The sequence below is a fragment of the Myotis daubentonii genome, chromosome 20, assembly GCF_963259705.1.
Source record: "Myotis daubentonii chromosome 20, mMyoDau2.1, whole genome shotgun sequence".
Taxonomy (NCBI): domain Eukaryota; kingdom Metazoa; phylum Chordata; class Mammalia; order Chiroptera; family Vespertilionidae; genus Myotis; species Myotis daubentonii.
The window spans coordinates 1,124,805-1,145,104 of NC_081859.1; the positions used below are offsets into that span (position 1 = coordinate 1,124,805).

At 63.3% G+C, this 20,300-nt stretch overlaps 2 protein-coding genes across 6 annotated transcripts in view; both read right to left on the minus strand.

Annotated features, from left to right (window-relative positions):
* Positions 1 to 8,272: 8,272 nt before the first annotated feature.
* Positions 8,273 to 12,561, minus strand: GPR25 (G protein-coupled receptor 25). The gene has a single exon (XM_059677331.1). The coding sequence runs from the start codon at positions 12,018 to 12,020 to the stop codon at positions 10,371 to 10,373; it is 1,650 nt and encodes a 549-aa protein (XP_059533314.1). The 5' UTR covers positions 12,021 to 12,561; the 3' UTR covers positions 8,273 to 10,370.
* Positions 12,562 to 15,670: 3,109 nt separating this feature from the next.
* Positions 15,671 to 20,300, minus strand: part of CAMSAP2 (calmodulin regulated spectrin associated protein family member 2) — a 35,441-nt gene continuing 30,811 nt past the window's right edge. For 2 of the 5 annotated variants that reach the window (XM_059677316.1, XM_059677315.1), the window contains 4 exons: positions 20,139 to 20,211; positions 19,393 to 19,508; positions 18,715 to 18,833; positions 17,759 to 18,213 (listed from right to left, as the gene is read on the minus strand). In XM_059677316.1, coding sequence (XP_059533299.1) covers positions 17,908 to 18,213; positions 18,715 to 18,833; positions 19,393 to 19,508; positions 20,139 to 20,211 — 614 coding nt within the window. In that variant the 3' untranslated portion in view covers positions 17,759 to 17,907. Of the gene's footprint in view, positions 18,214 to 18,714; positions 18,834 to 19,392; positions 19,509 to 20,138; positions 20,230 to 20,300 lie in introns of all 5 variants that reach the window. The other 3 variants (XM_059677317.1, XM_059677314.1, XM_059677313.1) reach the window with 2 other exon arrangements.

The window sequence follows — 20,300 nt, forward strand, 5'->3', positions numbered from 1 at the left end:
TCAACCCGTGGGCCGCGACCCCTTTGGCGGTCCAACGACCCTTTCGCAGGGGTCGCCTAAGACCATCGGAAAACACATATAATATATCATTACATATTGTTTTTGGGATTGATCGCTATGCTTTCATGATGTCCAATGTGTAACCATGAAAATACATCCTGCTTATCAGATATTGACATGACGATTCATAACAGTAGCCAAATTGCAGTGATGAAGCAGCCACGAAAATAATGTTATGGTTGGGGGTCCCCACAACGCGAGGATCCGTATGAAAGGGTCGCGGCGTGAGGAAGGTTGAGAACCACTGCTCTAAGGGGACCCACACAGCGCACCCCCCCCCCCCCCCCGCAGGCACATGCTTCTGCGCGAACCGGGTGCGGGATCACTAGTGGGTCAGTTCTCCCCGCGGCCACCCCCTCCCCCGGGGCCCGCAGCTCTGCGGCTCCTACCGCTGGCGGAGGCCCAACCGCGGCTTCTCACCTTCACGGCCGGGGCCTAAATCTCTGCCAACGGCGGTGACCACCTTTGCCATGGCAGTTCATGAACCTTCTGTACGATTGGTGCCCGTGAATGACCCCGCCTCTGGGGAGTCCCTCCTCTCTGCACCCTCGAAGGCACAGGCAGGGGACCCCCACGCCAGCTCAGCAGAAGATGGGGTTTGGAGCCTGGCGGGCAAACCAGCTCCCCAAGACGCCCGGGCCCCACGGGTCTCGGTCTGCCCGTCCGTCCTTCCATTCAAAATGCCAAGGGGAGGTGGGCATGCTGGGCGCTGGCGCCGACCTCAGGGGCCTGATGCCTGATGGACGCCCACCCGGCTCCTGGCCCCGGGCCTGGGCACCCGGGTCAGCAAGAGGTGAGGACTCCCCCGTCTCCTTGAATCACATCAGAGACCTTACAGCTCATCTTCCCCAGGAGAGACCGCGGCTCTGCAGGGCTGTCCCTCCTCCAGGAGCAGCCCTGCTTCGGGGAACACTCATCCACACCCCCTGGCCGTCCCCTCCCGGGACTAAGTCCTGTCCCTGAGTGTCTGCTGATGCCCAGACCCAAGTCCCTCGGAACCAGGGCCTGTGCAGCCCTCCCGCCGCCCGCGCCCCGCCCGCCCCGCCTCGGGCGCCCACCATCCCTGCGAATGAATTAACAGCCCGGGGTCAGCGCCGAGGCCGCCGTGCACGCAGCCGGGGCGCCAAAGGGCCCCGGACCCTGCAGACCGAGGGGGCAGGGGGCGGGGGGCGGCTCCTCCCCGGTGTTCCCGCTCCCCTCGCCTCCCTTCCCCCCTGGAAAGGTGTTCGCCTCCAGCCGGCGATGGCGGCGCGGCGGGGACCGGGGACCCCCGCGCCGGCCAGAGAAACGCGCCCTGAAACCAGACCCCGGCTTCTCTGAAAAGCCCCTTTGTCCGTCCGCCCGCTCCCCTCCCCCACGCGCCCTCCGCATCCCGGCGCCGGGGACTCGGCTCCTTTTGTCTGGCGGCATTCGGGGCTTCCCGGAGCCTGGCCGTGGGGACCCGGGGCGCGCGCGGGGAGGGCCCCCGGGGGAAGGTGGAGGCGCTGGGGACGGGCGCGTGGGGAGGAACCCGGGATCGCCACCCCCGGGAGGGCGCATGCCCCCATCTCCCGTGGGGGCCCCTCCCCGGCGGCCGAGGGCGCGGGGTTCAGGGGCCCATCCCCCGGGCGCCCGGCCGCGGCCCCCGTTCCCCCCTTACCTGTCCCCCGCAGCTGCGGCGCCGCGCGCCCCGGTCAGGACCCGCCGCCGCCGCAGGACCCGCGCGTCCAGGCCGCCGTGCCGGCCCCCGGCGCCTCCCCCCGGCCCGCCCTCCCCGGAGGTATTCCCTTTAACTTCGGCATTTGCAGCATCCCAAATGTTAAAGATCCCCAGGCATCTGTCCCCCGGGGCGTACCAAGGCGCGGAGGAGGGGGGACGGCGCGCCTGGGGGGGGTCGGGATCCCCGCCCCGGAGGCGGGCGGGGCCGCGTCTGGGGTGCGGAGGGAGCCTGCGGGGGTGGGCGGCCGGCGCGGACCCGGGTTCCAGGGACCAGGCCGCCCCCCTCCCCCCTATTTCGGGCTCCCGAGCGCCGGACCCCCCCGGCGCGGCGTGTTCCCGCGGCCCGGGCGGGAGGAGGCGCCCCCTGCGTCCGCGCGCGCAGCCCTCGTCCGCGCGCTCCGGCCGGGCCTGGCGGGGCAGCTCCGTGTTCCAGACCCCGGGCGGGAGCGGACCCCGAGGCGGCGGGGGCACCGCGCCCCCCCTCCCCGCAGGCCGGCCCCCTCCCCGCGCCCGCGCGCCCCGCGAGTCGCAGCGCCTCCCTGCTCGGCCCGGCCCCGCGCGCCAGCCGCTGCGCACTGCGCGCCACGTGCCGCGTCCGCCCATCATCCATTCATTCCTTCATTCCGCTGCTCTGCTCGCATTTGTTCCATAAACCGGTTCAGGTTCATGCCCCGGTGCCCCCAAAACCCGCCCCCCGCCCCCCGACATTGATCCAGCAGCAATAGCGTCCGGGAAGGCGGGGCCGGACCGGGCGCGGAGGGGAGGACCGAGCCTGGCGCAGGAGGCACAGCGGGCGGATTGGGGAGGTTTGAGCGGGAAGCCACGCCGCACAGGATGTACAAACGCGGAAAGGCAGAAGCGCAGCGCGGGTGCTGAGAGCTGCAGGAGGGTGCCTGGCCGGTGTGGCTCAATGGTTGAGCGTCGACCTAGGAACCAGGAGGTCCGGATTCGATTCCCGGTCACGGCACATGCCCGGGTTGCGGGCTCGATCCCCAGTAGGGGGCGTGCAGGAGGCAACCGATCACTGATTCTCGTTCATCATGGATGTTTCTCTCTCTCCCTCTCCCTTCCTCTCTGACATCAATAAAAATATATATTTAACAAAAAAGCTGCAGGGGATGGAGCCTGCAACCCGGGCATGTGCCCTAACTGTGACTTCCTGATTCATAGGTCAACGTTCAAACTCCAGCCGTGCCAGCCGGGCCATTTAAATGTTCATCTTGCCAAAACCGGTTTGGCTCAGTGGATAGAGCATCGGCCTGCGGACTGAAAGGTCCCGGGTTCGATTCCGGTCAAGGGCATGTACCTGGGTTGCGGGCACATCCCCAGTAGGGGGTGTGCAGGAGGCAGCTGATCGATGTTTCTCTCTCATCGATGTTTCTGACTCTCTATCCCTCTCCCTTCCTCTCTGTAAAAAATCAATTATATATATATATATATATATCTCGCCATCAGCCCGGCCGGCGTGGCTCAGTGGTTAAGGGTTGACCTATGGACCAGGAGGTCCCAGGTTCGATTCCCTGTCAGGGCACAGGCCCCGGTTGCAGGCTCCATCCCCAGTAGGGGGCGTGCAGGAGGCAGCCGGTCCATGATTCTCTCTCATCATTGGTGTTTCTCTCTCTCCCTCTCCCTTCCTCTCTGACATCAAATAAAAATATGTTTTTTAAAAAGTAACCGTCACACCCTGAAGACTGACTGGATCCCTGAGGTGACAGGGGCCAGACTCACTCTGATGCATGAGCGACCAGACTGGGGGGACTTTGGAAACAGGGAAGCCCTGGCTAGACAGCCGGCCAGGCCCGGGTGATGGCGCCTGACTCACGTGGGCCCCGGGCTGGGGGTGTGAGAAGGGGGTGAGTCAAGAGCAGAGCCTCCTGCCGGGGAGCTGAGTGACTGAGAGGAAGAGGGCGGAGGTGGGGATCCCCAGGTGTCTGGCCGGGTTCTCGCTGGGAGGAGGGGGAGGAGGGGGACCAGGGCAGGTCTCCATAGCCCGGCTTCCCTTATTTATTTGTTTGTTTGTTTTAATCCTCACCCGAGGATATTTTTTTTTTAATTTATATTTTTTCTTTATCTCAGAGAGGAAGTGAGGAGAGAGAGACAGAAACACCAATGATGAGAGAGAATCACTGATTGGCTGCCTCCTGCACGCCCCCTACTGGGGATCGAGCCCGCAACCCAGGCATGAGTCCCTGTCCGGAATCGAACCCGGGACCCTTCAGTCCAGAGGCCGATGCTCTATCCACTGAGCCACACCAGTTAGGGACCAAGGATATTTTTCCACTGATTTTTAGAGAGAGTGGAAGAGAGAGGGAGAGACAGAGAGAAACATCGATGTGAGAGAGACACGTGGGTGGGTTGCCTCTTGCAGGCGACCGGACTAGGGCCTGGGCGGGGGAGGAGCCTGCCGCCGAGGTCCGTGCCTGTGAATCGAACCTGGGACACTTCTGCCCGCAGACCAACGCTCTATCCACTGAGCCACACCGGCCAGGGTTATAGCTGGGCTTCTGAGAGCTGCGTGGTGGCCGGGAGCTGCCTGTCTGCCTGGCACACACCCTGGAGGGCTCCCCCCCAACCTCCCCTGCCCTGGGCCTGGTGGCTCACCCCCTCAGTCCAGGGCCCAGCAGCGGACCAGGCTTGGGACCAGGCTCAGGACCAGGCTTGCACCTGCCCAGTTGCTCACCCTCCCCTTCCTGTCCCCCCCACCCCCTGCTCGGCTGGATTCTCTGGGACCCAGACCCTGCCCTGGCCATGTCCTCGGCGGGCGAGACGCTGGTGGGAAACCCCATGAGCTCAGCGGGGCCCCTTCCTCTCCTGACCGCATCCTGCAGCCCACGGAGGGCGCAGAGAGGGGGGAGGGCGCAGAGAGGGGGGAGGGCGCTGCCAGCCGCCTGGGCCTCTGGGGGCCAGACCCTCTCTGCTGGGCCCAGGCCGGTGAGCTGCTGGGTCACTCGGGGGTCCAGCCAGCGAGCTTCCCCCCACTCCTCGCGCGGAGAGACCCCTGAGCTTGGCGCCAGGCCCGGCGTCTAGAGAGGGGCTGGGCGAACAGGGCAGGCTCGGCCCTGGGGTCGGACCGAGGGCCAGGAGGTGGGCAAGGAGCCCCTTCCCCAAACTACCCCCCCCCCCCGCCAGTGGGTCTCCCCAGGTTCTGAGGGCCACCAGGTCCCGTCCAGAGCCCAGCCCAGCCCTGCCGCTCCCCCTCCCTCCCTCCTTCCTTCTGCCCTTCCCCCTCCGTCTCCCCCCACCCATCCCTCCATCCTGGGCTCCCATAGGCTCCAGGCCACAGGTCCTGTCGCATCCTCCCCTTCTCCTCCCGCCGCGCCCGTTGTCGCTGCTGTGCCGGACGCCACCACCAGGGGGCGGCAGTTTGGCACAGGCTGCCCTTGGGGCTGGATTCTGGGGAGGATTCTAACCCTCGCACCTCCTCAAAGGTGGGGCCGTACAGGCACATCTAAAATCGCCCCTGCCAAATAATAACATAATAATTAATAATAATAATAATAATAATAATAAATAAAATCGCCCCTGCCGCCTGGCCGGTGTGGCTCAGTGGTTGGGCATCCACCTATGAACCAGGAGGTCAGGGTTCGAGTCCCGCTCAGGGCACATGCCGGGGTTGCAGGCTGGATCCCCAGGGTGGGGCGTGCAGGAGGCAGCCGATCCATGATTCCCTCTCATCATGGATGTTTCTCTCTCCCTTCCTCTCTGAAATCAATAAAAATATATTTTTAAAAAACAAGAAAATCTGGGGGTGTGGGGGCGGAGAAAAAAGGAAGAAAAGACACTTATTGCAAAAAAAAAAAAAAAAAGAAAGAAAGAAAGAAAATGATTGCCGCTCAGGGGAGGATCCCGAGTGCGTTCACTCCTGATTGTCCACCTCCTCTCGTTATGGTCACAATAATTTCAGCAAAGGGGCCCTGAGCAGGCCTGAGCCCTGGGGACCCTGACGGACAGGACTGGTCGCCTGGCTACACCGTCGGGAAGAATCTGGAGTTCAGGCCACAGGGGCTGTGCTCTGTGTGGGGGGGGCGGGGGCGGGGGAGGGGCGGCCCCAGGCCTGGTCGTTGGAGGAAGTTTGGGGTGAAGAGCACTGCACAGGGGGGGGGGCACCTCAGGGACAGTCATTCTCAGAGTGGCGGGGAGGCTCATCAGCCCCCGCCCGTCTGGCACCTGCTGGGGGCAAACCGCAGCCTCTGCCCAGACGGCAGCCGTTGCCCCTGCACTTCCCGCTGCGCCTTGTCTGCGAGCTCGATGGAGCCCTTCGAGGCTGCCCACCCCTGCCCACCCTGCCCACCCTGCCCTCTACCCTGCCCGCACCCCTGCCCACCACCTCTACCCACCATCTCTACCCGCCACCCCTGCCCCCACCTGCCCACTCCTACCCACCTCTACCCACCACCTCTACCCACCACCCCTGCCCCCACCTGCCCACTCCTACCCACCTCTACCCACCACCTCTACCCACCACCCCTGCCCCCACCCCTGCCCACCTCTGCCCACCTCTACCCGCCATCCCTGCCCCCACCCCTGCCCACTCCTACCCACCTCTACCCACCACCCCTGCCCACCTCTGCCCACCCCTGCCGACCTCGGGGTCGAGAGAATCCATACGGTCAAGTGTGTGCTGTTCACAAATGTGTGCACACCGGCCAGCTGACCGGCTGAATCCACATCTTGGCTTCCTTTCTCTCGCCAGCAGGCCCTGCCTGTGGGTCCCCCTTCATGCACCCCTGTCACTGAGGCTGGGGCCCGATGGGGGGGGTGCCGGCCACAAGGCGGGAGGAGAGCAGACCAGTGCCCTCTGAACTCACCAGCACCCAGACCTCGCTCTCTCCCAGGGTGGCGAGGGGCTGAGTCATCCCCGCCCGCCTGCCAGCCCTGCCAGCCCTGCGCTCCCCAGATCACTCAGCACCGGCCTGGTTCCCACGGGGCGCCCTGAGAAAGAACTCGGGGTCAGGGAGGTGAGGAGGAAGCCAGAATTAGTCAGAGAATCAAAGCAGAAGCACACATGCCCGGTGCCAGGGGCTGCCCCGGTGCCCGGTGCCCAGGGGCTGACCTTTCAGAACCCAGCCCGGCTCCCGGCTCCTCTGGTGTCTGGTGATCACGGGGAGGGGGCGGTGGGGGGGGGGGCGCGGCTGGAATGGATGATCCCCCGGACCCGTCCTGGGCCGTGTCTGCCCACACACCACAGCTCACCAGCACCTTCCAGGACCCGGCTCCTCTGCTCTGTGAGGCCCCAGGAGGCTGGGCAGCCCCCGGAAGCGGGCAGCTGGCTGGGACAGCCGGACTCGGGTCCGAGGACTGACCGGCTCTGGCTTAGCAGCTCCTGGTGAACGGCCCTTGAAAATGAAATGCTCAGCCCGGCCGAGTGGCTCCGTGGCTGAGTGTCGACCTAAGAACCAGGAGGTCAGGGTTCGATTCCCGGTCAGGGCACAGGCCCGGGTTGCGGGCTCCATCCCCAGTGTGGGGCGTGCAGGAGGCAGCCGGTCCATGCTTCTCTCTCTCATCATGGATGTTTCTCTCTCTCTCCCTCTCCCTTCCTCTCTGGCATCAACAAAAAATATATATTAAAAAAAATAAAAAGCTGATAGAACCTCGCGAGACGAGAGAAACGGAGGTGGGGGAAGGGTGTGACACCTTACTCCATCCAGCACAGCCACCCCGGCATCTGTCCTGTTCCCTCCAGCCTGTCCGTGTGCCGTTTTATAAAACACGCATAAGGCTCCCCCTTCATGTTGTCTCCTATCATTTCACATTGTGACCCGGCCTCACCAGGCCCGGCTGCAGGCACGGGGGGTTGGGGGGTGCAGGCACACGGGGAGGGGTGCAGGCACACGGGGGGAGGGGCGGGCAGGCGTGGAGCGAAAGAAAAGGCCCTTCGATCAGGGACCTCGGGCTCTGACCCCAGACAAGCGCTAAACAGGTCAGTGAACCGACGGTATCAGGTCAGGCAGCACCAAGAGAAAAAACAAACCGGAGACCCGCTTGGGGACCGGAAGGGGCTTCGGGGCGCACACAGAACCCAAGATAACAGAGGCTTTGTATCCTCCAGGCGCGGGCGTGGGCGTCGAACAGCGAGTCTGTTGCCTCCTTGAACTTATCATTTTCCAATCTCTCTTTAAGCGACACCTTCGCATGTGCATGGCACTGAGTTTCAGAAGCCCTTCAAGGACTCCTTTCATCCTGAAAGCAGCCGCAGCCGCTGTCTGACCCGGAGGAGGGGAAGGCGTGCTATTCCTGGGGCTGCAGATGGACTAACTTCTTTCTTTAAAAAAATTTTTTTAATTGATTTCAGAAAGGGAGAGGGAGAGAGAGAGAGAAACATCCATGATGAGAGAGGATCATGGATCGGCTGCCTCCTGCACGCCCCACACTGGGATCGAGCCCACAACCCCGGCCTGTGCCCTGACCTGGTTCATAAGTGGACGCTCAACCACGGAGCCACAGGGGCTGAGCAAAATCACCATTCCTTGCCTGGGAGAGTCACCGTGAGGCTGGAAGGACCCCCCCGCCCCCCACCTCTGTCCCTGGGCCTGAGCCCTCGAGCAGGAGAGAGAATCGGGTTGGTCCGCTCCTGGGGGCCCTCAGGCTGCAGCCTGGCCTCCCTTTGGGAAAATTCCTGAGTTCCTTTCCCCTGAGACTGACTTTCCTTTAGGGCAGTGGTTCTCAACCTTCCTAATGCCGTGACCCTTTCATACAGCTCCTCATGTTGTGGGGACCCCCAACCATAACATTATTCTCGTGGCTACTTCATCACCGTCATGTTGCTACTGTTATGAATCGCCATGTACATATCTGATAGGCAGGATGTATTTTCATTGTTACACATTGAACATCATTAAAGCACAGTGATCAATCACAAAAACAGTATGTAATTATATACGTGTTTTCCGATGGTCTTAGGCAACCCCTGTGAAAGGGTCGTTCGGCCCCCAAAGGGGTCGCGGCCCATAGGTTGAGAACCGCTGCTTTAGGGCAAATCCTCTTAAATCAAAAGTCCTGTTAACCCGACAAATAAAAGGCCAGCCAGCGTGGAAAGCAACAAAGCATGTATTTGAGATCAAAAGAAGAGCAGATTCCGGAAGCGCCCGTTCAGGCGGAGGCCCAAACAGGGTTGGCATGAGGAGGCCACGGGCGATGGGGCATTTATGAGAAAGGCGAGGGGACGGGGGCATCCAGAAAATCACAGCGACCTCAACAATGTTTTCATTTCCAGTCCCGCGGCCTTAGCAACAGCGTTTGCTTTGCAAATAGCTCTTTGAGATACAATGTTGCCGCTTGCATCTCTGCAAACAGCTCCCTGAGATACAATGTTGCCACTTGTCTTTGCAAACAGCTCTGTAAGATACAATGTTGCCGGTTTTAACATCCCCAGGTTGGAGGCACTTGGACCAGCAAGGCAGTTCCCCTGGGAGTCCACCTCCCACTTCACTATAAAGGAACTCCATTTACACATGTTTTTTCACAAACACTGAATTTCCAAGCCCCCAAGCCCTCCCCCCACCCCCCCAAACCTCAAAGGCCAGGCGCAGAATGCGGAGAAAGCGGATAATCCCACACACCTGTCCCCGGTGGTCCCAGGACCCACAGGAGCCGCCCGGAGCCCATGTGAAACCCACAAAGGGCACGTCCCCTCTTTGAAGCGACACCTGGCTGGCAGGTGCCCTTGCATCTGTGTTGTTTTGTTTTTCCCCCTCGGTGACCTTCAAACTGGGAAACAAACGTCTTTTAAAATAATAATAAGCAGAAGAACCGAGTCGCTGGCCTGTGGATGGCTCCGCCCACGTGGATGCAGCTACCGCCCACGGTGGGGGCATCACCCCAAATCCTCAGGGGCCCGAGGCCAACCTCAGGGGCCCCCGTGGAGCGTGGTCTGACCCCCCAGTTCAGCCGCCTCCTGCCACTCATTTCACGGCCGCCGGCCGCTCAGGCACAGAGGCGCCAGGCCGGGCTCCGGGGAGCAGAGCGGGGACCGAGGGCGGTGATGCGCACAGAGACCCCCGCCCCTGGCGACGGGTTCCCGGGTCCGGGTCCCAGGGAAGGGCCAGGTGGCTGCCAGGTGGCTGCCAGGTGAGTCCCGCGGCCCCGGGAGCGGGGAAACCCATCCCCGGGGCGAATACACCGGGCGCCAGACGCCGGCCCGTTCCCAGGGCTTTGGGGAACTTTGAAAGCGAGAATCTGAATCGATGGTGACTCATGACGTGGCCCAGTCGCCAGAGATGACACTCAAAGGGCGGCTGGTTCCCACCGGCGGGAGGTTTTTGGAGAGGCGCGAGGTCTGGTGCGGTTCTTAGGAGACGGTGGCTGTCGTCGGGGCCAGAGAAGCTGCAGCTGAAGACAGTGGCTTTGGGGCTCTGAGTTGGAGATTCCGGGGTGCCGCGGGGAACCCACTCCCCTCTCCTGTGCCTGGCGAGCCTGCGGGTGTCCCCGCTGCTGTCCGCTGGCTTCACGGGATCCTGAAGGGACTGGAGCGCCTTCGCCCAGGCGCCCACTGAGCGGAGGGAGCGCTGGGCCGGCAGCCTGGCTGGGGAGGGGGGCGTCCAGGAAGCGCTGAGGTTTGGAGAAGCCAACGGCGGCGGAGAAGACCGGGTACCCCGGTGCCCGCGGAGGGGTCGCTACCAGCAGAGGAGACGCGCCGGAGATCCGGCCGCCTCCCGGGGCCTCCGCGGGGCTGGGGCCGCTACGCGCACGCGGGCCAGGTTCCGGCTCTCCGTCCGCGCTTGTCCCCCGCTGTCGGCCGCGCCCCGCCCGTCGGCGCTGGGGTCCCCGGAGCGCGAGGACGCGGAGCTGAGCCCGCGCGCCAGGCGCCAGGCCCGGGCGCGGAAGGAGCGGTCCAGCAGTAGGTAGATGAGCGGGTTGGCGCAGCCGTGGCCGAAGGCGAGGCAGGTGGCGAGGGCCAGGCCCCAGCGCAGCGCCCGCAGCAGCGGGCAGGTCAGCGGCAGCGTCTGGAGATGCGCCAGGTGCAGGGCGGCGCGCAGGGCGCCGAAGGGCAGCCAGGAGCCCACGAAGGCGCCCTCGACGGCGCAGATGATGCGCAGGGGGGCGGCGGGGAGGCGGCCGAGGCGCGGGGCCCGGCGCAGGCGGCGCGCCAGGCGGCAGTAGCAGAAGAGGGAGGCGCCCAGCGGCAGCGCGCAGGTCAGCAGCAGCAGCCCCAGCCCGAGCGCCTGCCAGGCGTCGGAGGGCCGCTCGCCGCACTGGCTGCCCGCGCCGTCGGGCCGCGGCTGCAGCTCCCGGGAGACCAGGGCGGGCAGCCCGACGAGCAGCGCCGCGGCCCAGACGCCCCGGCACAGGGAGCGCGCGCACCGCGGGGAGCGCAGCGGCCGCGCCCCGACCGGGCGCACCACGGCCACGTAGCGGTCGGCGGCCAGGCCGGCCAGCAGCAGGGCGCCCGCGCAGCGCGAGGCGGCCACGGCGAAGCCGCTGAGCTTGCAGAGCGCGCGGCCGAAGGGCCAGCGGCCGCCCCCCGCCGCCGCCGCGGCCCAGAGCGGCAGCGTGAGCACCAGGCCCAGGTCGGCGGCCGCCAGGTGCCACGCGAAGGTGTCCGCCAGCCGCCGCGGGCCGCGCCGGGCCAGCAGCCGCAGCACCAGCCCGTTGCCCAGCAGGCCCAGGGCGCAGGCCGCCAGGTAGAGCGCGGGGACCACGGCGTGCGCGTGGGGCAGCTCCCCAGCCGCGCACAGCGCCAGCTCCTCGTCCAGGGCGCCCCACCCGGACCCGGACCCCGAGTACTCCCAGGGCGTCGGGCTGGGGCTCCAGGGCGGCGTGGCGGGGGGCATGGCGGGGCCAGTACTGTGCGCACCCGGGACGCAGCGCGGGGCGCAGGTGGCGGCAGCAGTTCTGTGGGTGCCCAGCACCTCCCTTCCTGCCTCCCGGGCCCAGGGGATGGGTGGGCAGGAAGGTGGTGGTGGAGGAGGGGAGGAGGGTGTTGGGGTGGGGCAGCTCCCCCACTGCAGATGGTGGCCCCGGGCCAGGAATGGAAACTTCATTGCTGGGTCCGTGGAGGAAAAGTCCTCGGGGCTAGGAGACCCGCCTGGCCGCCCCGGGGAGCCGCCTGATGTCGGGGTGCAAGAGCGGGGTGCCCTGGAGCCCCCCAGGCTCCTGGCTGCTGTGTGGGCAGGTGCGGAGACAGATCCGCATGAGGCTGGCGTGGGGCGTGGGGATGGGGCCTCGCCTGTGCCCATCCACCGTCCTGCAGGGAGACTGGGCCGGGGACCTGCCTCCCACCCAAGGGCTGGCCGGTCACCAGAGCTCTCAGGTGCATTCGACATGTAGCTGGGCCTCTCTGTGGTCGGGATCTCAGGGGACCGGGTGACATCCAGGTCTTCAGTCCGCAAGGAGCACCCAGGCGGGCCCTGACTGCTCTCTGCTGAGCCGGCAACAATGTTGCACTTTATCTCCTGAATAGACCCGCTCCTGCTCCTTCACCCTCACTGCAGACCTCCCTCCCTCTCCCTGAGATGCTGGGGTAAATGTCTGACTGCAGAAGAAGAGAGGAAAGGGGGAAGCATCCATGAGGAGAGAGAATCACTGACCGGCCGCCTCCTGCATGCCCCCTACCCAGGCCCACAACCCGGGCCTGCCCTGACCGGGAATCGAACCGTGACCTCCTGGTTCACAGGTCGACGCTCAACCACTGAGCCATTTACCATGGAAACCAGGGCCCTTCCGAGAGTCTGAGAGGCAGGCGTTGTCCTCATCCACCTGGGCCTCGAGCCAGGACTGCTCCGGGGGCGAAGATGGCAGCCCGGGTCCCTGTGGCCCACGCGAACCCCCGGGGACTGCGTGTGTCCAGGGGGTCCTCCCCGGGCCTGTTACCCCTGATGCCCCCCACACCCCAGGGGCGGGGGAATCTGAGGGCTGGGAGATGCGGAGATGTTGCCCTGATGTCTGATCCCACCGGTGCTGGGAGTGGCACCCACATCCTGGTGGCCTGGGGGCCGAGCCTCCTTCCCCGGATGGCATCAGGCCGTGCCCGCTTGCCAGGCCAGAGCCCCTGGACGTCACCCCCCTTGGGCACCCTCTGCCCGGGGCCCCCAAAGCGCCAGGGATTCTGAAACGGAGAGTCGAACGCCAGGGGAACGAGAAGATGGGCGAGCGGCCGAGCGGGGCCTGGGCGGGGGTGGGGGAAGTGGAAATCGGTTGTTTATTAAAAACACAGAGACTCTTGCTTCCTGGGCTGTGGTCTCGCACCCAGGGGAAGTCGGTGGCCCAGAGCAGACGGGGTTTCTCTCTGCGGGCCGGGCCCCGGGGCCTTTCAGGACCTGTCGGGCAGCAGGAAGCAGCAGAGGCCGCACCGGGGCCTCCGCTCTGAGCGTGGCCTCCCCGGTGGGCGCCCAGCCCGGGTCCAGGGGCCCAGGCCCGCTTCCTCCCTTCCCCACAGGAGGGGGAGCCAATCAATCGAGAGACACGAGAGACACGCATCCCCGTTCCATTCCGAGATGCCTGGCCACCTGCTGTCAGGGTCCACGCCTCGGGGCTTCTCTGTCCATCACGGTGATTGGCAGGAGCGTGAGACAGACACAGCCCAGACACGGGCAGCCGGGGCCTGACCTCCTGGGCTGCTTTCAGGGTAGGTTTTTGTTTTACTTCCTCTCCCTTGTGGGCTCTTACAACTCTCCCCGCCAATTTAAAAAATATATAGATTTTTATTGATGTCAGAGAGGAAGGGAGAGGGAGAGAGCGAGAGAAACAGCCATGATGAGAGAGGATCATCGATCGGCTGCCTCCTGCACGCCTCACGCTGGGGATGGAGCCTGAAACCGGGGACTGTGCCCCGACCGGGAATCGAACCGTGACCTCCTGGTTCCTAGGTCAACCCTCAACCACTGAGCCACCCAGTCGGGCCTGTTTGGTTTTTACTCTGCTGTGTCAGTCACACGCATGATTAGAAGGCAGAAGCCACATCAGTGCACGTTTCTTGGGGTTGCTGAATTTTCTAACGCCTTAATTTTCCACATTGAGGTTGTGCCCAGTGTTTTTGCTGTTGTGGAAATGTGTCTGAAATAACTGCACGTAAGACTGTGGTTTTTTTCGTTTTTCTTCTTTGGTGCCGTTTTCACGGTGTAAGTGCCCTGGTGAAGGTCAGAGGCTATGGGACTCCCAGGGCCCGAGAGGGACAGTGATTGGTCACCTTGTCGCTTTGTCTGGGTCCTGGGCGCGGCCCATCTCGCTGGGCATGTCCACCGGTAAAGCCCATCTCCCCACTTTTATGGGTAACGCAAAGGGCACCTCGCTTTAATGTGCATTTCTTCCAACACAGCGAGCTCGAGTCTCTGCACATTTAGCTGCTCTCGCGTCTCACAGCGCCCTTCCCACGCCTGTTTGGTGTGACCATGTGTTACTGTCCGTGTGTGTGAGCTCACTGTCGAGGCTAAATCAGGGCCCCATTGGGTTCAGGTATTTTCCCAGGCTGGTTTCTCAGCCATTTTCACTGTCTCTAGGTTTCCATTGTCACGTAGCCCCGTTTGTTGCTCTCAGCAATTTCCGAGGTTAAAAATGTTCCTTCCTCTTTGCTGATCTCGAAGCATTCGCTTCTGTTCTTGTTAGAAAACATGCTTGTCGGTCTCCCCATCTAGAGTGCAGTCTTTTTCTTTCCAGGTTTCTCTCGAACTTTCCCAGGGCCATTCAATGCAAAGCACATACTGTACTGGAAACTGACATCAAATATTACTGACTAGCAACGGCCACGGACAAATGAAAGTTCAAGCGGTCCTGGGAACCGCCCCTGCTGTGCCCTTGTGCCGTAAACCCGCGTCTGCAGGGCCCGTGTCTGCGTCAGAACATTAGCGACCAGTCTGGCTTCACAGCAGCTTCGTAACCGGCCCGTTTCCACGTCTGCCTGGTGGGCGCTGTGAGGGCGCAGCGGCCGTGGGAGCCCCGTCCCGGGCGGGGGCTGGGTGGGGCCCAGCGATGCTGGCTCCCCAGGCTCTGCAGGGGCCCCGGGCCTTGGCTGGCATCACAGAGGGCGGCTCAGTGACCCTGTCCCGTTGCTCCCGCCTCCAGGACACACGTTTTCTCTGCACACAGTGGGCGGTCGCTTTCTCAGCACACAGTGGGCGGTCGGCAAGTGGCTTAGGAGTCGCACAGTTCACTAGGCCTGGGGTCCCGGGCTGAAGGACAGACAGACGGCTGCCAATTCAGTTGCTGTTGGTTGACAGCGACTGGGGCCTGAGCGTGAGGCAGGCCTTGCAAAGCCACCTCCCCTCGTGGGGACACTCTCGCTCTCTCGGGGGAAACACTGACCTGGGGGCGGGGAGCCACTGTGACCGCGCGGCCACCATGATGGGGTTTCCCGCAGACCACACAGCCCGCGGCAGGTGGTGGCTGTGTCTCTGTGCATCCACATGCGTGTATCTGTGTGTGTGAAGGCCTGGCGGGCACCAGGGGAGGGCCCCACCCTGGATGCCCGCGGCCGTGGGATGTTGCAGACACTCAGTTCTTTCAGACCCTGGCAGCCACCGCACAGGAGCTGGGAGGGGGAAGAGAGGGTCTCTGATGTGAGCACAGCCCCCGGGTGACTCAGAGTGAAAGCCGGGGCTGCAGCTGTGTGGCCTCGGGGCCTAACCTGCCCCACCCCCTCGTGGCCCCTGGCGGCAGGAGCCGGTGGCACCAAGGCCTGGGCAGGTGAGCCAGCCCCTCAGAGGCCCAGGGTCGGGGCTAAGGGGTCCCGGACGTAAAGGCCCAGGATCTGCCTGGCAAGGACGCACCCCTCCCGTCAGGGGTCGCTCCCCAACCAGGGCACCCACGGCTCTCGCGTGGTGTGTGTGACACACACACACACACACACACACACACACACACACACACACACACACACGGCTGGTGGCTGGCAGGTTGAGACGGGAGAACTACGAGACGAGTTCACCTAAGTCCGGATAGTGTCACAGACAGGCCCCACATTTCACTCAAGACACAGGTCTCCGGGTGCCATGCGTTTATTCGGGCGAGGAGAGCCACACTGTGCGGGGGCCGTGCGCCTGTGGGCAGGTGGGTGGCGCCAGGAAGTCCCCAGGAAAGGCTGGCCCGGCTCTCAGGGGCCAGAGGACACCATGACAGTCCCCCCCACCCCCAGGCCGCGAGGGCAGAAGGCTCCGGAGCGCGGCAGGTGCACCTCGGTGTGTGTCAGCCAGCGGGTCGTGAGAACCCCCAGGACCGACGAGCCCATGATCTGCATCGAACTCTTCAGACATGATTTTTAAAAACGGCTGCACCTCAAGGAAGCAGATGCTACACTGAGGGTGGCGGGCTGCTGCGGCGACACCATACTCTACCTTTGGAGGCGGCGGCTGCGGGACCCACGCACACGGGAGACCAGCGGGCGGCTGCTGGCCGTGACTCTGCCCCCACGGACCTACGTCCAGTTGTTGAAAATTTCATGTCCTGGCGACATGAGGAAGACGCTGCGGAAGCCAGACCTGGTTTAAGAGACCAGATGTAGCCCTGGCCGGCTTGGCTCCGTGGATAGAGCGTCGGCCTGCAGACCAAAGGGTCCTGCGTTCGATTCTTGGTCAGGGCACATGCCCAGGTTGCGGGCTCAATCCCCAGTGCGGGGCCTGCAGGAGGCAGCCGATCCATGATGTTTCTCTCCCCCTCTCCTTTCCTCTCTGAAACCAATAAAAATACGTTAAAAAAAAAAATACCAAATTTAGTTATGTACGATGCTCACTAATTCTCTTTTTGATGACTATTTGCCACATTTTAATTCGGTTTATTTACTCCTTTTTAAGCCAGTCTTAATCTAAACGCCATTTGGTAACTGTGCCTCCTAACCGGACAGACTGAACGGTAACGTGTGCGTTTCCCCGTTTTAATGCGCATGTTACACACGGCGTGTATCCACTTACAACACGAGAGCCACACGGCCCCTCTCACATGCAGACAGCAGGTCACGAGTAGTTTGAGCTACACATACATCTTGCACAGATATTGGGAAAAAAATCTGTGAATTTTTTACAGTTTTAACAAATATACATAAATATAAGAACATAAATTACAGGACGATATCGACAGCATTGAGAATGTCGGTAACTCCGAGGCGCGGATGCCCGAAGGGCCTGGGACGGGAAAGCCCCATCCGACATCCGTCCCCACTGTCTCTCCAAATAAGTACGTGCATCCCAGGAGATGCTAGCGACTCTAACGACTCTGAGAACCGCGTGCACGTGAGCCTCTACCCTCCTGTCTGACCCGCTGACGCTCCCCTAGGCTCCCCAAGGCCCACGGCTGCCGCACCCACCTGCACCCGGGTCCCATGATCGCCCGGTCACATGATCGCCCACATCTTCCTGAGAACGAGGCTCCCACGGCACGTGTGTGCGCTCGCTCTGAGCCGCCCTCTCGGATGGGATACAGGAGAAGAAAAACTCAACGTAAGCGAAGTCATGGAAGCTGTTTTAAAATTAAAGTGTAGCCCTTTGTACATGTGTAAGTTCTAATAGGGTTTGGATGTCAGTTATAAATAAAATGAGGAAAAGAGCCGCTCCCGCCCCAGCTCGGGCGGCCGGCCCTCGGGCGGGAAGCAGACAACACTGATTAACCCGCAACGTGCTCTTGGCTGAGCTCCGGGGGCTCCGCCAACCCCAGCAGCTCCCACACCCCCGCGAGCAGAGACCGTTAATACTAGTGAGTGAGAAACACAGGCGGGCACGCTTACTGCGACTCCGACGCTCGGACACCGGGAAACACGAGGTCTCGTCAGACCAACACCAGGGCCCCGCGCGTCACAGGAAGCGTGCGGCCTGCGCGGCCACCTCCCTCCGTGATCCCCACGGGAAACAAAACACAGGGACCTCGGAATAAACCCCACGGAGAGAAAGGCATCAAAATAAACATGAGGACAAGCACATACATGGAAAGTGTTAAAAAAGCAACAGATAAACCCATATTCTGTACCCTCGCCGTTTTCCCTTCAGTCCGACAGTGTGAGGCGGGCTCCGTGCCCCTGGCCTGCGCCGGTGCGGCCACGCCCGCCACCGGACCGGCGTCCATCGCCATGGGCACCACCGGCGAGGAGAACCCGCCCCCGCCCGGTGGAGCGCCAGCCGCTGGCAGCAGCTGCGCCCAGTGCGGCGAACACGCGTGGGCTGGCGATCAGGGAGGCTCCCCTGCAAGGAGGCGGCGGCGGTCCCCACGAAGGTCCCGGAGCGAACCCCGATCCTACGCCTTCGTGGGCAGCAGCTTCTTGGGTGTCACGGGCCGCTTGCTCTGCCACAGGTGGCTGTGGATGGTGATGGCGTCCACGCTGGCCGACAGCGTCTTCGCGGGAATGTGGCTGAACTGCTTCCTGTCGGAGTTGTACTTGTAAAGGCCCTCGATCATCTTCTTGCTGATGGACTTGGGGCCGATCCCGGTCAGCTTGGCGATGTCCTCCGTCTCCGGGCAGTAGGTGTACAGAGACCGGAACTGGCAGCCCGAGTCCCGGAACAGGATCAGGAAGTTGTTGGCGTCCGACTTCTCCATCTCCTGCAGAACAGCCACACGCGACAGTGAGCACCCGCGCAGATGCCACTGAGTAACTGCAGGGCGTTTCTAGTCAAAGCTGATGGCATTTAATCAAATATAAATTCTTCAAAGCCAGAGCACCACGCCTGTTACAAGAGCAAGACGGTGCCACCACCTCAGGCTGAGGCGCTGCTGGCTGCGTGGCTGATGCCGCGTAGAGCGGCCAGTCCTGTCTCAGGAGCCGCCCCCTCCCCCCGCCCCGCCCCCCGCCCGCCAGCCTGTGTCTCCTCACAGAGCAGCTGCATTTGGAAACGACGTGACCTGCGTTCATGAGCACGACTGAGCGGATCTGGGCAACAAACTGTAATTTCCGACCGTCCCCGTCGTGTGGGGCCCACGTGCGGTGCACGCAGCCTTGCGGTCACGCGCAGTCACGGTCTTTGGTGTGGAAGGTGAGAGCCAGGAGGCTGTGCCCGCGATGGAGCCGGGACGTGCCCGTCCTCCCGCTCGGCGCCCACTCACCTCGAGGATCCGCTTCTTCTGGCCCTCGTTCACCTTGCCCGCCAGGCAGCAGTGCGCCAGCGCGTTCTGGATGATGTGCTTGTTGGACTTGGCGCTGGGCTCCTTGTAGAGCTTTGGTCCTGCGGGAGGATTTCAGGACAGTGAGGGAAGTGACCTTCCCAAGTCGGAGGTGCCATCAGCGCTCCCCCGACATCCCGGCCAGACGAGGGGCCCCACACGGGCGCTCCCGGCCCTGGGCATCGGGTCCCATGCACGGGGGCGGCGGCAGCTCTAGCTCCTCTGCAGGTCCCACCTGGACGGGCCCGATGCCCACCCCGGCCGGTGCCTTCCCCTCACCTGCCAGCGGCCACACCCCTCCCCGCTGTCTCCCTCCCGCTCCGTTCCCACCCCGTGAAGCCTGGGTCCCGCCGGCCCGAGGAACGGCTTTAAAGCCGCACAGTCCTACAGACTGACGTCTTCTGGCCCAATCACAGCCCAGAAACGGCCAGAGGATGCGGTTCACTCGGAGATTTGACTCAGCTCATCTGGTCCAGTCATACCCTCCCGAGCGGACCTGCAGCCTGACACTGACCCGACACCCACAGGCCCGGCCCAGAGCCTCTGCATTGGGACCGGATGAGCTGGGAGCTCCGCGTGGAGTCCGCTCTCTTGGCCCAGGAAGGGCATAGCTGCGCCCACCTGTGTACTCTGTCCCCGAGGCCACCGAGGACGTGGTGGACGCGTTCTCCCAGTCCTTCTCTCCGTTCCGGCTGCCGCAGCGGCTCGGGGACAGGAAGCCCTCCACGGACTCCGACCTGGAAGCCAGGACCACACGGTTACATGTCAGACACAAAGAGGGCGTGGCCAGAGGGACCCGTGAGAGCGCCACCAACACCGCCCAGCGACTGAGAGCGCGCTGGGCCTGCCGCCCAGGCCCCGGCAGAGCACCCGTGGGCACCACCGAGGGAGCGAACGGCTCCATGTGGAGACTCCACTAACAACAGGATGGCAACACTGAGGCCGACGGCACGAGGCCTGCTGCTCTGGGGGTTGGGAATAAGGTGACGAGGCGAGGGCAGCGGGAGCCCTATGCCCTCGGCAGCTGCTCTGGGCCGACCCCGGGGGGGGGGGGGGGGACGGGACACTTTGTATCTGGCAGGAAACAGCTCGAGGCTGGCGCCTTTCGGTTCTGCCTCCCGTGGCTTTGCCACAACCCTGTCAGCGATCACTGCTGACGTCTGCAGCTTATGAAAGTGTCTTATCAATGTCACTAGTTCTAGGCTCTGTTCGCTGAAAGGTGAACAGACCCTCTGTACACACGACCTAACTGCTCTATCCTAGTGAGCAAAGCCTGTGAGAGCTAGCGGCCAGGACGACTTCATCCTGAGAGACGGAAGCCCTCCCTCAGATGTTCGGACGGACGGACAGACAGACGGGTGGATTACCTGGGCGTCCTCTTGCCGGACTGCACGCTCTCGCTGTCGCCCGTAGTCAGTGACGCCAGGGAGAGGCTAGAGACTGAAAGACACAATGAAGCTGTGACCTGAGTGAGAGCAGCCGCCCTCCCAGCAGCAGGAGGCGTCCGCTCGCTCGCCCTCGCGGCCTGT